Raw genomic sequence first — 17,995 nt, 5'->3', positions numbered from 1 at the left:
TAATACAATACAATGTAATGCAATACAATGGTGAATGGTAGCAGTAATACGTTCACCACATTCACCCCCTCTTAAAAATTGAAGTCCAACGGGGGTGAAGTGGGCTCACAGATCGAGTCTGTCTGGCGCCTTGATCGTTCACTGCGATCGTCTGAGCTCTGGCTTCGCTGCGGGCACAGGTGTTGAACTCGTCGCTGCGGGTACAGGTGTTGGGCTCGTTGACTCCGGGAGCGTGTTGTCTGGAGCTTCATCACTGTAGGTCGGCAATGGGGGGGAGGGGGGGTGTAGGCCATGTAGGGGCGGGAGCGGTGTTCGGAGTAGGGTGTGGGGGTAGGTGATGGTCGCAGGGGAACCAGCGGATGCCAGATCCCGGAGGGAGACTGTATCTTGTCGGCCGTCGTGGTGCGCCACGTGAAGGAGCTGGACCCTCTCGACCAAGGGGTCAGACTTATGGCTCCTCACGTGCTTTCGGAGGAGGACAGGCCCGGGGTTGTCAGCCAGGATGGAAACAAGACCCCCAAAGGTGGATTTCCTGGGGAAGACAAATAGACGGTTGTGAGGGGTCTCGTTCATGTCTGTGCAGAGGAATTACGTAATTGAGTGGAGAGCGTCGGGGAGGACCTCCTGCCAGTGGGAAACTGGGAGACTTCTAGACCGTAAGGCCAGAAGGACGGCCTTCGATACCGTCGCGTTCTCCCTCTCCACCTGTCCGTTTCCCCAGGGGTTGTAGCTGGTAGTCCTGCTCGAGGCAATGCCCTTACTGAACAGGTACTGACGCAGCTCATCGCTCATAAAAGAGGAGCCCCGGTCACTGTGGACGTAAGTGGGGAAACCGAATAGGGTGAAGATGCTGTGTAGGGCCTTAATGACAGTGGCCGCAGCCATGTTGGGGCATGGGATGACAAAGGGGAAACGGGAGTACTCGTCAACGACGTTAAGAAAATATCATTTGCGGTCAGTGGAGGGGAGGGGCCCTTTGAAATCGACGATGAGGCGTTCAAAGGGGCGGGATGCCTTCACCAGGTGGGCCTTGTCTGGCCGATAGACGTGCGGCTTGCACTCCGCGCAGATTTGGCAGTCCCTGGTCATGGCCCTGATCTCCTCGGTGGAGTAGGGCAGGTTGCGGGCCTTGATGAAGTCGAGAAGCCGGGTGACCCCGGGTGACAAAGGTCATTGTGGATGGCCCGGAGACGGTCACCTTGCGCGCTGGCGCATGTGCCGTGGGACAGGGCATCTGGGGGCTCATTGAGCTTCCCCGAACGATACACAATATAGTAATTATAGGTGGAGAGTTCAATTCTCCACCTCAAGATTTTATCATTCTTGATTTTGCCCCGCTGTGTGTTGTTGAACATAAAGGCTACCGACCGTTGGTTGGTGACGAGGGTGAACCTCCTACCAGCCAGGTAGTGCCTCCAATGCCACACAGCTTCCACAATGGCTTAAGCTTCTTTTTCGACCGAGGAGTGTCGAATCTCAGAGGCATTGAGTGTGCGGGAAAAAAAGGCCACGGTCCTGCCTGCCTGGTTAAGGGTAGCGGCCAGGGCAACATCTGATGCGTCTCTCTCCACCTGGAAGGGGATGGACTCATCCACCGTGTACATCGCGCCCTTGGTAATATCTGCCTTGATGCGGCTGAAGGCCAGGCGGGCCTCAGCCATCAGGGGGAAGATGGTGGCTTTGATAAGTGGGCGGGCTTTGTCCGCATAGTTGTGGACCCACTGTGCATAGTATGAAAAGAACCCGAGGCATCTTTTCAGGGCCTTGGCGCATTGGTTGCAGAGATTCGGTGGCAGGCGGTCGGGGTCGGGCCCGAGGACTCCATTTTCCATTACATAGCTGAGGATGGCTAGCCAGGTTGTGCGGAAAACGCATTTCTCCTTGTTGAAGGTGAGATTGAGGGCTTGGGCGGTTTGGAGGAACCACTGAACGTTAGCGTCGTGGTTCTGCTGATCATGGCCACAGATGGTGACGTTATCCAACGTGGCCCACAGCCCGTATTGGTCCACCATTCGGTCCATCGTTCTTTGGAAGACTGAGACCCCTTTGGTGACGCCGAAGGGGACCCTGAGGAAGTGGAAGAGGCGGCAGTTTGCCTCAAAGGCAGTGTTGTGGCGGTCTTCCGGGTGGATTGGGAGCTGGTGGTATGTGGACTTCAGATCCTGGCAGTGTGCAATCTGATTCATCATGTCCGCTATCCGGGGAAGGGGGTACGCATCGAGTTGCGTGAACCAATTTATGGTTTGGCTGTAGTCTACAACCATCCGGTTCTTTTCCCCGGTCCTGATGACCACCACTTGGGCTCTCCAGGGGCTATTACTGGCCTCGATGATCCCCTCCCTCAAGGGACGCTGGACCTCCGACTTGATAAAAGTCCTGTCCTGGGCACTGTACCGCCTGCTCCTGGTGGCGACAAGTTTACAGTCGGCGGTGAAGTTCGCAAAGAGTAAGGGAGGGGTGACCTTAAGGGTTGCGAGGCTACATACAGTGAGAGGGGTAGGGGCCCGCCGAACTTCAGGGTCAGGCTCCTGAGGTTGCACTGGAAGTCCAATCTTAACAGGAGAGGAGCACAGAGGTGGGGGTGGACATAGAGTTTAAAATTGGTGTACCCGGCGCCCTGTATCGCGAGGTTCGCGTCACAGTACCCCCGGATCTGCACTGAATGTGATCCGGAAGCAAGGGGGATTGTTTGGGATATGGGGGAAATCTGGAGAGAACAGTGCCTTATAGTGTCTGGATGTATGAAGCTCTCCGTGCTCCCAGAGTCAAACAGACAGGGCGTTTCGTGCACATTGACCCGGACGGTCATCGTCGGGTTCTTGAGGTGCTTGGGTTGTGACTGGTCGAGGGCGACAGCGCCGAGCTGTGGGTAGCCGGCGTAGTCGGAGGTAGCGGGTGGTCCCAAGATGGTGGCCCCCGTCAGTCGCATGTGTCAGGCGGCATTGAAGATGGCGGCCAAGATGGCGGCCCCCGTCGGTCGCACATTTCGGGCGGCGTTGAAGATGGCGGCCAAGACGGCGGCCCCCGTGAGTCGCACGTGTCGGGTAGGGTTAAAGATGGTGGCCCCCACGGATAGCATGATGCAGATGATGCGTCAGAAGGGGGGCGGTACTGGCAGGCACACGGGCACCCTGCGGGGTCAGCGGGCCTGTGAGTCTGTGATTCGGGCCTGCGATTTAGGAGCTTTGAGTCGGGCCAAGCAGACTTAAACAAAGTGTCCTTTCTTGCCGCAGTCGATGCAGATCGGGGTCCGAGCCGAGCAACGCTGCCTGGGGTGCTGGCTCTGACTGCAGAAAAAGCAGGGCGGCCCCCCGGGTTGGGCGGGCAGCCACGCGGCACAGGCCTGGGGCACCCTCGGGTTGGGTGACCACAAGGGAATCGCGTGGTCGGAGGGGAAAGCATTTAGGCTCTGGAATGCGACCTCTAATGAGGTGGATAGTTTTACCGTATCTTCTAGGTCGAAGGCGCCCTTTTCGAGCAGACGCTGTCTGACATAGTTGGACCGGACTCCAGCCACATAGGTGTCCCGGATGGCGAGTTCCATATGCTGCGAGGCCGTGACATCCTTGTAATTGCAGTTTCGAGCGAGTACCCTCAGGTCGCGTAGGTATTACTCCAGCGATTCCCCAGGGCGTTGACGACGAGTGGTGAGGAGATGCCGCATGAACACTTCATTCATCGGCTTCACGTAATGTCTTTTCAGGATCACGACTGCGTCTGCGTATGTGGTCGCTTCCTCGATAAATACGGAGATTCGGTGACTCATCCGAGCGTGGAGGAGGCTCAGCTTCTGTGCCTCGGTGACGGTGGGCGAGGAGGAGGCGGCGAGGTCAGCCTCAAAGCAGCGGAGCCAGTGCAAAAAGATTCCTTTGGTTTCAGCTGCCTGTGGGTCTTGTTCCAGTCGATCAGGTTTGAGGGCGGCTTCCAGAAGCGATATCTTAGCTGATTAAATTGATGCGACCATCAATTCACACGAGACAATGAGTAGAAGTGAACAGTGGTTTTAATAAGCTAAATCTGTGCCTGCCTGCGACTGCTCTGTACTGAGTGCCGCCTACAGGCTGCAGATCTATATACCACTCCCGAGGGGGCGGAGCCATACGCAGAGCCCACTAGGCACCAACATAATACAACACAATGTAATGCAATACAATGGTGAATGGTAGCAGTAATATGTTCACCACAACTTTCAAACATGAGAATATTTCACCTCTAGAGATGCATACACCAAAAAGATGAGAGAGTAGAGATAATGGGACAGGCTTCTTTTAGCTAATAGGATGGTGGTACAAGTTGAAATCCATATGCCTTTTTAAATAAAAATAGTTGCCAGATTTACAGCCAGCAGATCACTGCTTAACCCAATAAACTCACCAAGGCTCCCTCAACAGCACCTAGAAGAGTAAGAGCAGCAGAGGCACGGAAACACCACCATGTGCAAGTTTCCATCCACATACCATGCTGACTTAGAACTATACTGTCGTTCCTTTGCTGTCGCTGGGTCAAAACCCTGGAATGCCCTGTGGGGGAATTCACCAAGTTGACTGCAGTGGCTCAAGAGGCAGTTCATCACCACCTTCTCAAGAGCAATTAGCAAAGGACAACAAATTTGGGCCTAGCCAGCGATGTCCACATCCTGTGAATTAATTTTTCAAAGGATTAAAATTTCAGGTGGCAGCAGCATGGGAGAGTCTGCACCGGCTCTTGGAAAGAGCACCCTACCCAAGGTCAACACCTCCACCCTATCCCCACAATCCAGTAACCCCACCCAACACTAAGGGCAATTTTGGACACTAAGGGCAATTTATCATGGCCAATCCACCTAACCTGCACATCTTTGGACTGTGGGAGGAAACTGGAGTACCCGGAGGAAACCCACGCACACACGGGGAGGATGTGCAGACTCCGCACAGACAGTGACCCAAGCCAGAATCGAACCTGGGACCCTGGAGCTGTGAAGCCATTGTGCTATCCACAATGCTACCGTGCTGCCCATACCATCTGTCTGCCATTTGAAACCCTTGCTCACAGTGTTGGTGCTGAGTGAGTGGGGTTAACATCACAACTTCTGGATATTGTGGCAGAAATAAAAATGAGATCATTATTGAAGTAAAAATCAGACAGCAACTTTGGGTAACACATTGGCACAGTTAAACACAATTAGTCAGAATGTTGCTCTCCAAGTCACCCTGCTTACCCACACGCTGCTCTGTACCAGTATCGCAGGAAGAGATTCAGTATTGAAATATAGGGAATGGCCTGAAGTTGCTTTACCTACAGACATGCAATAAACTCACCAAAAAAAGTTAGATTTGCCGATTCAAGTGGGAAGTACATTTTGTTTTTAGAAAATTGCTACTTTTGAAAAAAATAATTGGCTGCTCTAAATTAATAAAAAATGTTAAACATACTTTCCCTGGGTCACATTGTCTGAGTCATGTCACATACAGCTGAGGAAACCCAGGCTCAATCCTTTCACAGCACTGCTTTGTAAATGGCACGATCATTAGCAGATCCCTTGCAGAGGTACCCGCGTTAGAATGGCTCCCGAGTTACACAAATTCCAGGGCAAAAAACACCTACAGAGACTCAGTAGACAAGTGTACATGCAGTAAAAGGCTACTGCTATACGATCACTGTTGACCACAAAATCCAAGCCATTGTTTTGACAACTGGAGCAAAATACAATAACGGCACAGGAATCCCGGTGTGTTGCTGGGGTTTTGCTGTGTTCCTGATGTGATTAAAGCTTCACTGCAAAGATTGAAAGTGGACTCCAGCTCCTTGACTGTTTTGTCAGATCTCATTGTCATTACATTCAGAGTGAGACACCAGCAATTATTAACAACATGACAGGACGCTCAACAAAGATCACTGGAAAAAACTGGGACACAATTTTTGATGTGATTTATTTTAGCTTGTACATTGTTCCAGGTGTTGCTGATATCAGCAGTGCAATCAGTTTAAACAACCACCTGTCACCGTCTTTTATTGTAACATCTGTTTTAATTTAAAGTGCTGCAGAAGAACTCTCAGAAGACAATTGGACAGGAACCTTTCCTTCCATAAGCTGGTAGCTTATATGATTGCCCTGCACACAGGTAAATTATGGAGAGTTCTCTTACACCATTGTAGTGCGTTTTATTTCTTCCTGAATTCAAGTCAAGAAATCAGACAAAGCCAGCTGCAATACTTAAATGTTTTTCTTTAGATCAAAAGCAAAACACGTGTTTATAATCAGAAAACTGGATTTAATCAATCAATCAGTTTTGGAAGGCACTAATCAAATTCTTCGCCACAAAAAAGACTTCAAAACATCCCCTCCATGGAAATTAACATAGCTTTGTGGAAGTAATAATAATACTAATCTTTATTATTGTCACAAGTAGGCTTATATTAACACTGCAATGATGTTACTGTGAATAGCCCTAGTCACCACACTCCTGCGCCTGTTTGTAAGTGCATTCTGTATCCATGCTGAAGCATAGATGAATTTCTGGCCGCATCAAACACAAAGACAACCATGACTGTAAAATGACAACATTGATGTTTCCAACTATATGGGGTTTATCCTAATTTTTGAATGTATTTTGGACAGACCATGATCAGATTTGATCTGAAATCAGGTGCCCCTATGTGCCATGCTGAAGAATTATGAAAGAGATAGATTCAGGGAGTGGCATCTCAACTCACTGTTCCCACAGCCACATTATGTTTTAAGACCATAAGGCCATAAGACATAGAAGCAGAATTAGACCATTCGGCCCATCAATTCTGCTCCGCCATTCAATCATGGCTGATATTTTTCTCATCTCCATTCTCCTGCCTTCTCCCCATAACCCCTGATCCCCATATTAATCAAGAGCCTATCCATCTCTGTCTTAAAGACACTCAGTGATTTGGCCTCCACAGCCTTCTGCGGCAAAGCGTTCCACAGATTCATCACTCTCTGGCTGAAGAAATTCCACTTCATCTCTGTTTTAAAGGACCATCCCTTTAGTCTGAGATTGTGTCCTCTGGTTCTAGTTTCTCCTGCAAGTGGAAATATCCTCTCCACATCCATTCTATCCAGTCCTTGCAGTATCTTGTAAGTTTCAATAAGATCCCCTCTCAACTTTCTAAACTCCAATGAGTACAGACACAGAGTCCTCAACCATTCCTCATATGACAAGCTCTTCATTCCAGGGATCATTCTTGTGAACCTCCTCTGGACCCTTTCCAAGCCAGCACATCCTTCCTTAGATACGGGGCTCAAAACTGTTCACAATACTCCAAATAGGGTTTGACCAGAGCCTTATGCAGCCTCAGAAGTACATCCTTGGTCTTGCCCTCCCGACATGAATGCTAACATTGCATTTGCCTTCCTAACTGCCAACCGAACCTGCACGTTAACCTTAAGAGACTTGTGAACAAGGACTGCTAAGTCTCTTTCTGCTTCTGATTTCCGGAGCATTCCCCCATTTAGAAAATAGTCTATGCCTCCATTCCTCCTTCCAAAGTGCATAACATCACACTTTTCCACATTGTATTTCATCTGCCGCTTATTTGCCCACTGTCCCAGATTGTCCAAATTGTTCTGCAGCCCCCCTGCTTCCTCAATACTACCTGGCCCTCTACAGATCTTTGTATCATCTGCAAACATAGCAATAGTGCCTTCCAGATCATTAATGTATATTGTGAAAAATTGTGGTCCCAGCACCGACCCCTGAGGCACACCACTAGTCACCGGTTGCCATCCTGAAAAAGACCCCTTTATCCCCATTCTATGCCTTCTGCCAGTCAGCCAATCCTCTATCCATGCCAGGATCTTACCCTTAACACCATGGGCTCTTAACTTATTTAACAGTCTCCTATGCGGCGCCTGGTCAAAGGCCTTCTGGAAATCTAAATAAATCACGTCCACAGGTTTTCCTTTGTCTAACTTCCTTGTTATTTCCTCAAAGAACTCTAACAGATTTGTCAGACATTTTTTTTTTTTTTTTTTTTTGGTGGCAGCTGCATTTATTTTTTTCAGGCAGGAACATAACATAAAAACAGCAGAGACCAACACTGAGCACTTCCCTCAGTGCCGAACTGAATGAAAAAAAAAACAATAAATTAAAAATCTGTCACCAACTTTTAAATTCCTCCCCTCCCCACTTTTACAAGTTCCTCACCGCACATCTTCCAAACTGCGAGTTGTTTGGAAGGGAGGAGGGATGGTGGGGCGGGGCGGGGGAGAATGAGAAAAGAATGGCCCAAAAAAAATGGCCCCTGGCTCACTCAAAATGGCCACTGCTTCATTTAAAATGGCCAGCGCCTCCTCACTCAAAATGGCCACCAACCCGCTCGCTCAGGTGACAAACGCACTTTTGTTTTTTACAATAGAAAAGGGAACCAACACAGCAGTCATCCTCGGGCACCACGTAAAAATATTGTACTTCTCAGAATAACAGGAGGAAAACAATCTTGAATGGATGGGCTTCGAACCGTGACCCAGGGACGGGAATTCCGATGTGTGGCTCAAAATGGCTGCCACCCCTGCTCAAAACGGCCGTCAGCTCTCCCCCTGCCCCTCACTCCTGCTCAAAGTGGCTGCCAACGCTCAAAATGGCCACCACTCCTGCTCAACATGGCTTCCAACCCCGCTCAAAATGGCCGTCATGCTGGCTCAAAATGCCTGTCACCGGCCTACTCAAAATACCTATTGTTCACAGTTGGTCTTAACATCATGAGGAGTGGTCGGTGAGAACAAGCAGCCGTCAACCCCCCTTCCCCCCATACCAAAACTGAAATAATTCCCAAGTGCTTCTTTTGCAGGCCAGGGTCCCAAACTGGTCCCACTTGCCCTCTTTCCTACTCCTCACTCCGATGGCTCTTTTTATCCATGTCGGTGACAGAGATGGGCAAGGGGGTGGAAGCCATGGAAGAGGCTGGGTTGGGTGAATCCGGGATGATTTGTCAGACATGACCTCTCCTTGACGAAGCCGTGCTGACTCAATAATGGACTCTAAAGTCTTACCAATGACTGAAGTCAGACTAACCAGCTTATAATTTCCCATCTTCTGCCTCCCTCCCTTCTTAAACAGGGGTGTTATATTAGCCACTTTCCAGTCCTCTGGGACCCTTCCTGCATCCAGTGATTCCTGAAAGATCGCCAGCAATGCCTCCACAATCTCCCCAGCTATTTCTTTTAGAACCCTGGGGTGTAGTCCATCCGGTTGAGGTGATTCATCCACCTTCAGACATTTTAGTTTCCCCAGAACCATCCCCTTAGCAAGCCAGTGCACTCACCTCTGCCCCCTGGTTCTCCTGGAGCTCTGGCATCCTACTGGTGTCTTCCACCGTGAAGACTGATGCAAAGTAACTTTTCAGTTCCTCTGCCATTTCTTTGTTTCCTATTATTACTTCTCCAGACACATTTTCCATTTTACAGTACACTGACATATTTAAATTGACGCCCACGATTTAAACTGAATTGGTACTACACAGGGTTCCCGAGAGGTGAGAAATCTGGCAGTGAGAGGGAGTTGGGCTGCTGGTTCCACACAATTAACAGAAATAAACAAACAGTACAACTGGAACAGATGAAATAGTCACTGTAGTAGCGTAATCTGCTACATAAAGGGTTACTGTGGGACTGAGTACTATCCACCCACACAGTAATGTACAAAGATACATGACACAGAGCCAAGTCAACCTAGAGATGGACAGAGTAAAGACCTCGACTGGAGTTGGCACCATACCTGTACCCTCTACTATATGTCATATACACATATATATATATATATATACATGTATATATTTGGCCCTTAACTTCCTGGCTCCCAATGTCAGATTTGGGGACTATCCCAAAGAAGCGCTGGGTTCCTTTCAGAAATTCCCAGGTACAACTTTACCCAGCAATTGTCCAGAAACGCTAATTTCATGACTGGGCCAACCATCACCCTCCAGCACCCCCAGTCCAACTCTGTACTGACCTCCGCCACTCTCCCGATGTCCAACTGCCCCGCCACATGTCCAACTCCCCACCCATGTCCAACTCCCCACCCATGTCCAACTCCCCACCCATGTCCAACTCCCCGCCACATGTCCAACTCCGGACCACATGTCCAACTCCCCACCCATGTCCAACTCCTAACCCATGTCCAACTCCTAACCCATGTCCAACTCCGGACCACATGTCCAACTCCCCACCATGTCCAACTCTGGACCACATGTCCAACTCCCCACCCATGTCCAACTCCGGACCACATGTCCAACTCCCCACCCATGTCCAACTCCTGACCACATGTCCAACTCCCCACCCATGTCCAACTCCGGACCACATGTCCAACTCCGGACCACATGTCCAACTCCTGACCACATGTCCAACTCCCCACCCATGTCCAAATCCCCGCCACATGTCCAACTCCCGACCACATGTACAACTCCCAACCATATGTCCAACTCCCCACCCATGTCCAACTCCGGACCACATGTCCAACTCCCGGCCACATGTCCAACTCCCCACCCATGTCCAACTCCGGACCACATGTCCAACTCCCCACCCATGTCCAACTCCGGGCCACATGTCCAACTCCGGACCACATGTCCAACTCCGGACCACATGTCCAACTCCGCACCCATGTCCAACTCCGGACCACATGTCCAACTCCGGACCACATGTCCAACTCCCCACCCATGTCCAACTCTGGACCACATGTCCAACTCCCCACCCATGTCCAAATCCCCGCCACATGTCCAACTCCTGACCACATGTACAACTCCCAACCACATGTCCAACTCCCCACCCATGTCCAACTCCGGACCACATGTCCAACTCCGGACCACATGTCCAACTCCGGACCACATGTCCAACTCCCGGCCACATGTCCAACTCCCCACCCATGTCCAACTCCCCACCCATGTCCAACTCCCCGCCACATGTCCAACTCCCGACCACATGTCCAACTCCCGACCACATGTCCAACTCCGGACCACATGTCCAACTCCCGGCCACATGTCCAACTCCCCACCCATGTCCAACTCCGGACCACATGTCCAACTCCCGGCCACATGTCCAACTCCCCACCCATGTCCAACTCCGGACCACATGTCCAACTCCCCACCCATGTCCAACTCCGGACCACATGTCCAACTCCGGACCACATGTCCAACTCCGGACCACATGTCCAACTCCGCACCCATGTCCAACTCCGGACCACATGTCCAACTCCGGACCACATGTCCAACTCCCCACCCATGTCCAACTCTGGACCACATGTCCAACTCCCCACCCATGTCCAAATCCCCGCCACATGTCCAACTCCTGACCACATGTACAACTCCCAACCACATGTCCAACTCCCCACCCATGTCCAACTCCGGACCACATGTCCAACTCCGGACCACATGTCCAACTCCGGACCACATGTCCAACTCCGCACCCATGTCCAACTCCGGACCACATGTCCAACTCCGGACCACATGTCCAACTCCCCACCCATGTCCAACTCTGGACCACATGCCCAACTCCCCACCCATGTCCAAATCCCCGCCACATGTCCAACTCCTGACCACATGTCCAACTCCCAACCACATGTCCAACTCCCCACCCATGTCCAACTCCGGACCACATGTCCAACTCCGGACCACATGTCCAACTCCCGGCCACATGTCCAACTCCCCACCCATGTCCAACTCCCCACCCATGTCCAACTCCCCGCCACATGTCCAACTCCCGACCACATGTCCAACTCCCGACCACATGTCCAACTCCGGACCACATGTCCAACTCCCGGCCACATGTCCAACTCCCCACCCATGTCCAACTCCGGACCACATGTCCAACTCCCGACCACATGTCCAACTCCCCACCCATGTCCAATTCCCCACCACATGTCCAACTCCGGACCACATGTCCAACTCCCCACCCATGTCCAACTCCCGACCACATGTCCAACTCCGGACCACATGTCCAACTCCTGGCCACATGTCCAACTCCCCACCCATGTCCAACTCCGGACCACATGTCCAACTCCCGGCCACATGTCCAACTCCCCACCCATGTCCAACTCCGGACCACATGTCCAACTCCCCACCCATGTCCAACTCCGGACCACATGTCCAACTCCGGACCACATGTCCAACTCCGGACCACATGTCCAACTCCGCACCCATGTCCAACTCCGGACCACATGTCCAACTCCGGACCACATGTCCAACTCCCCACCCATGTCCAACTCTGGACCACATGTCCAACTCCCCACCCATGTCCAAATCCCCGCCACATGTCCAACTCCTGACCACATGTACAACTCCCAACCACATGTCCAACTCCCCACCCATGTCCAACTCCGGACCACATGTCCAACTCCGGACCACATGTCCAACTCCGCACCCATGTCCAACTCCGGACCACATGTCCAACTCCGGACCACATGTCCAACTCCCCACCCATGTCCAACTCCGGACCACATGTCCAACTCCCCACCCATGTCCAAATCCCCGCCACATGTCCAACTCCTGACCACATGTACAACTCCCAACCACATGTCCAACTCCCCACCCATGTCCAACTCCGGACCACATGTCCAACTCCGGACCACATGTCCAACTCCGCACCCATGTCCAACTCCGGACCACATGTCCAACTCCGGACCACATGTCCAACTCCCCACCCATGTCCAACTCTGGACCACATGTCCAACTCCCCACCCATGTCCAAATCCCCGCCACATGTCCAACTCCTGACCACATGTACAACTCCCAACCACATGTCCAACTCCCCACCCATGTCCAACTCCGGACCACATGTCCAACTCCCGGCCACATGTCCAACTCCCGGCCACATGTCCAACTCCCCACCCATGTCCAACTCCCCACCCATGTCCAAATCCCCGCCACATGTCCAACTCCTGACCACATGTACAACTCCCAACCACATGTCCAACTCCCCACCCATGTCCAACTCCGGACCACATGTCCAACTCCCCACCCATGTCCAACTCCGGACCACATGTCCAACTCCCGACCACATGTCCAACTCCCCACCCATGTCCAATTCCTCACCACATGTCCAACTCCGGACCACATGTCCAACTCCCCACCCATGTCCAACTCCGGACCACATGTCCAACTCCCCAACCACGTCCAACTCCGGACCACATGTCCAACTCCCCACCCACGTCCAACTCCCCACCCACGTCCAACTCCGGACCACATGTCCAACTCCGGACCACATGTCCAACTCCGGACCACATGTCCAACTCCCCACCAATGTCCAACTCCCCGCCACATGTCCAACTCCCGACCACATGTACAACTCCCAACCACATGTCCAACTCCCCACCCATGTCCAACTCCGGACCACATGTCCAACTCCCGGCCACATGTCCAACTCCCCACCCATGTCCAACTCCCCACCCATGTCCAACTCCCCGCTACATGTCCAACTCCCGACCACATGTCCAACTCCCGACCACATGTCCAACTCCCCACCCATGTCCAACTCCAGACCACAAGTCCAACTCCCCACCCATGTCCAAACTCCCATCCACTGCATCCCATTAATTTACCTTAAATACTTACCTTCTCTCTGGCCTGTTATTTTCAGTGGGACATTTAAACCGGCTTTCCAACAACTGGGGCCGTAACTGTCCTCCTTTGGTCCACTTCTTTTATATTTACGCTGGAGCTAAGGACCTGCTACACTGCCTGAATCTCACCTGGCCTGAGACAGGAAGGTAATCAGAGACAGGCGCTTTCGAATTTTAGCACAGATAAGTGGTACGGAGTGGCAATGCATGTTGATTGCCACTTTGAGGAAGGTTTTAAAAAAATATAAATTTAGTGTACCAAATTAATGTTTTTCAAATTAAGAGGCAATTTAGCGTGGCCAATCCACTTAGCCTGCACATCTTTGGGTTGTGGGGGCGAAACCCACGCAAACACGGGGAGAATGTGCAAACTCCACACGGACAGTGACCCAGAGCCGGGATCGAACCTGGGATCTCGGCTAACCACTGTGCCACCGTGCTACCACTCTCCGAGGAAGTTATGGCCTGTAGTCAGAATATGAGAATAAAGACTAGCTTTTTGTATATACAAGGCAACAAAACCTAATTCATGGGGTGGATTCTCCATCGGCCAACGCTGGAATTGTGAAACTGATTGGGTGGAGAATCGGTTTTGATATTGAAAGCATGGTGTGCGCTGGGTTCATGCCGAATCACAAATCTCCGGTGCCTTGGCAGCGGCGTCAATGCGTTCCACTCCACACATACAGTAAACGTCATTTGCATACCATTAGCAGGCCTGACCTAGTATTCCACAGGGCCTCCGCAATCATCTGCCTCCTCTGGGGGGAGTTCCTGACGGTGAGGCTCACTTGTGCTTTTGAAATTCGTGAAACAGGCGCCATGGCTGATGGGGGAGGGGGAGGAGTTAGGATGTGCAGAGGCGTGACCGTGGGCTGCTAGTCCTGACACTGACCGGGCTGGGTGGTGGGGCCTATCAGGGCTTTGGGGGGGGGTGACCGGGATGGACAGTGGGGCTGTGATGACCCCTCATGGGACTGGGTGTCCAGGCGTGGACCGCCATTGCCACGGCCTGCAAGGCAGCCATTTTGCTGCGCACCCCACAAACCACCCACTGTGGCCCCTGGTCATGCAGAGTGCCACCGGCCATATGGGTGCCCCTACCCTACCAACCCCGCCACCCCTGCACCCCAGCCCACACCCTACACCTCACCCCCTCCCTGCAACCCAGTCCCCACCCTCTACCCAGCAGCCCCTGCACTCAACCCCCTGCCATACCAACCCCCGCAACCAGCCACCACCCACCACGAGTCATCACATGGCCCATCCAAGGGCAACACCCACAGTAGCCCCTATAGGGGGCGCCGGAGGGGGGCCGCAGAACATACAGTTAGAAAGGGCAGCGCCCGTCGACTGTACCCCTGGCAGCAGGGACGCGCTCCAGAGCCAGAGGCCCCCATGGTGCTGGACATCAATGAGGCCAGGGGTGCAGAGATGGGGGAGGGGGACCTGCGGGGCAGAGCAACAGTGCTGACCGGGGCCACCACATGTGGCGATATGCATGTGCACATCAATCTGCATAGTCATGTATCAATGTATATAGTTATACATTGGTGGTGATAGAGTCCACATGTAACTGGAGAGATTCGGCAGTTGGCAGTTAGTCATACGAGAGGATAGTCGCACTACAAGTATCTCCAGGCAATTCACTGAATTCATATCGTTACTTCTGTATTATAGTTTGTTAGTTATTTTTCCATCTGTTTGTTAATAAATCATTTTACTAGTCAAAGAACCCGATGTTCTGTGTGCATCTGTATTACGGCCTTAACGCAGAAGATGTGGCCCATTGGACCTGGCTGGGCATGGGGATATGCACCATGCTAACATGTCGGCATTTTACTCCGTGCAGGCATTAGATATTGGAATTACACCAGCAATGGTGGGCTTCCTCTTAGTCACTGCAGCCCTGAGGGATGCACTTAAGCTGAACGAGCTAGAGTTGCTCGAGGAGCAGGACCATGCAGCAGTGGAGCCTGCACCAGAGGATGTAGAGCAGATCGCCCAAAAGGCCGAGGAGGAGATGCAAAGGGAGCGCCATGTGAGGCTGCGTGTATACCGGCAGCGCCTGTCATTCAAGGACCTGCGGACCGGGCATGCCGTTGAAGACTCCGGCCGAGCAGGGGGCAGTGCGCCATATCTGCCAGATCATGGCACACCTGACACCATGGGGAATGGGGGAGAGCACCCGCTCCCGGCGGCCGTCAAGGTGATGGTCACCCAGATCATCTAGGCCATGGGGTCCTTCCAGGCACCGAATGGGGAACTGTCTGGAACCTCACAGAGCTTGGTGCCCTATACACAGCCGGCACAATGCATCCATTTAAATGTGGATCGAGCCCACCAGGATGCCCGGGTAACGGGGTTCACTGCCATTACCAAGATGCCCCGGGTCTAGGGGGTGATTGATGGGATGCATGTCACCCTGCTAGCACCTGCAGATGACAGGCCAATCTTCACAAATCAAAAGGGGTTCCACTCGATGAATGTGCAGCTGGTGTGTGACCATGATGTGCATCATGCACGTCTGGGCCGGATACCCAGGCAGTGTGCACGAAGCCATCATCCTGGCACACTCAACGGTTCCTGACCTCTTGGAGGTGTGCACTGGCTCCTGGGTAACAGGGACTATCCACTGCGGTCGTGGCTGAGGATGCCTATCTGGAGGTCATAGACCGACGCAGAGGTCCGCTACACTGACGCCAACACAGCGACCAGGAGTGGGATCGACCAGTGCTTCGGCATCCTGAAGACACAGTTCAGGTGCCTAGACTGCTCTCGAAGGGATTCCAGTATAGGAGCTGGTTTATCTCAGTGGGCTAGATAGCTGGTTTGTGATGCAGAGCAAGGCCAGCAGCGCGGGTTCAATTCCCGTACCAACCCCTGCTGCTGTCTGTCTCAACAGCAGTGTCAATGATCCGTAGCACCCTTGACTCCTATGATGCCCTGACCGTTAATCTCCTGATAAGTCTCGAGAGAACAAAGCATAAGGATATCAAATTTACAGAATGTGTTTTAGATTCACACATCCAGCTCATGGCATCACATTTCCAGGAATATATCCTTTATGTAAGAACAAGTGTTGAGATTTTGTTTTAAATTGTCCCTTTCGGGAAAGAATGTTTGATGTTACATTGTGATCCGTACCTGGGCTTTGTATCAAAGCACAGCACTCAAAAGACGCAGCAGGGTGGGGGTGGGGAGCGAGGGAGGGAGACAGAGAGAGAGAAAGAGAGCGGGAGGAGAGAGATAGGGAGAAAGAGAGGAAGAGGAAAGGGAAGGGGGATAGGGGGAGAGGGGAGAGACAGGAGGAGAAAGAAGGGGAATAGAGAAGGATGAGGTAATGGTGAGAAGGAGAGGGAAAGTGGGGGTGGGGGAAGGGAACAAGAAATACAGCATGTTGTGTCTTAAAGCTGAATACACCAACAAATGTTTTCAGCACTCCTTGTAGCCAAGCCCCTCAAAGACATCTTCAGCCTCACAGCTCCAATCACAAGTCTTCCTCAACCCCAATCCTCCCAATTACTGATATCCTCCTGGCCTGCGCAACTCCCCTCCCCCTCTGAATTGCAGGCTTAGGTAACATCCTGTTTTCTGAGGATTGTTCGCAAGGGTTCCAGACTGCAGCCTTGTAGGTTCTTCAGCAGCTTCCGGCCTCTCCTTCACCCTCCCAACTCTCTGAATAACGGGGCCATTATTTATGTTTACCTCTCCACTGACATGCTGCTTGACATGCTGAGTGCTTCGAGCATTTTCTGTCTCCATTTCAGATTCCCAGCATCCACAGCATTTAACTTTTGTTTGACATCATTGTTCTCTGCTCAGTATCCCTTCAATTCCACAAAGCAGCAATCTACAAAGAGTGATGGAAGTCAAAAATTGAAGGGGATAACTTTAGTCAAACGTTACAAATTTAAGGTTAAGATTAAGAATAGAGTTAAGATAATATTATGTTGGTCTTGTAATACTTGATTGTGTTTTATAACTGCAACGTGCTATCTAAAGAAAAATCATTCGCATAATTTTCACAGAACAAGAAATCAGACTGCGTCATGCTGACTTTATCAGATTTTCATTCAAACATTTTTACTAATGGATTGGGAACCATGGTTTGAGCTGACTCCGTTGACAATATATATCTCATTATTATCTAAATAACGCACAATATCTTTGAACAATAGATCAATCCCATTAGTCATGGTTTTCACCTATATATTGTAATATGTGTTTAAGGTTATGACAGTCTGTACATCACTTCCTTCACAGTCATTCACATCATTGCACATTTATTCAACTTTGAGCGGTTTATGGACTGTCAGCTGGATGAAAAGGGACCACTTAATGCCGCTTTGTCTAAAGTGGGAATCAATGGAAGTTATGTGAATCCAATTCGAACCCCAAGAACGGTAAGCTTTAATTTTCCATTAAAGGGCAGC

General features: G+C 51.4%; 1 protein-coding gene across 3 annotated transcripts in view; it reads left to right on the top strand.

Annotated features, from left to right (window-relative positions):
- The window catches only part of LOC119969027 (cytochrome b-245 heavy chain), a 66,905-nt gene that overhangs the window by 11,272 nt on the left and 37,638 nt on the right, over nucleotides 1-17,995 (top strand). For all 3 annotated transcript variants that reach the window (XR_005461283.1, XM_038802154.1, XM_038802155.1), the window contains exons 4-5: nucleotides 6,017-6,101; nucleotides 17,826-17,965. Coding sequence is in view for 2 of the 3 variants with exons in the window: in XM_038802154.1 (XP_038658082.1) it covers nucleotides 6,017-6,101; nucleotides 17,826-17,965 (225 nt within the window). In the remaining variant the exon portion in view is untranslated. The remainder of the gene's footprint in view (nucleotides 1-6,016; nucleotides 6,102-17,825; nucleotides 17,966-17,995) is intronic.

This window comes from Scyliorhinus canicula, chromosome 7, assembly GCF_902713615.1.
Source record: "Scyliorhinus canicula chromosome 7, sScyCan1.1, whole genome shotgun sequence".
In the NCBI taxonomy this organism is placed as follows: Eukaryota; Metazoa; Chordata; class Chondrichthyes; order Carcharhiniformes; family Scyliorhinidae; genus Scyliorhinus; species Scyliorhinus canicula.
Note: the sequence above shows the minus strand (reverse complement) of the source record. Positions and strands in the feature narration are given on the sequence as shown.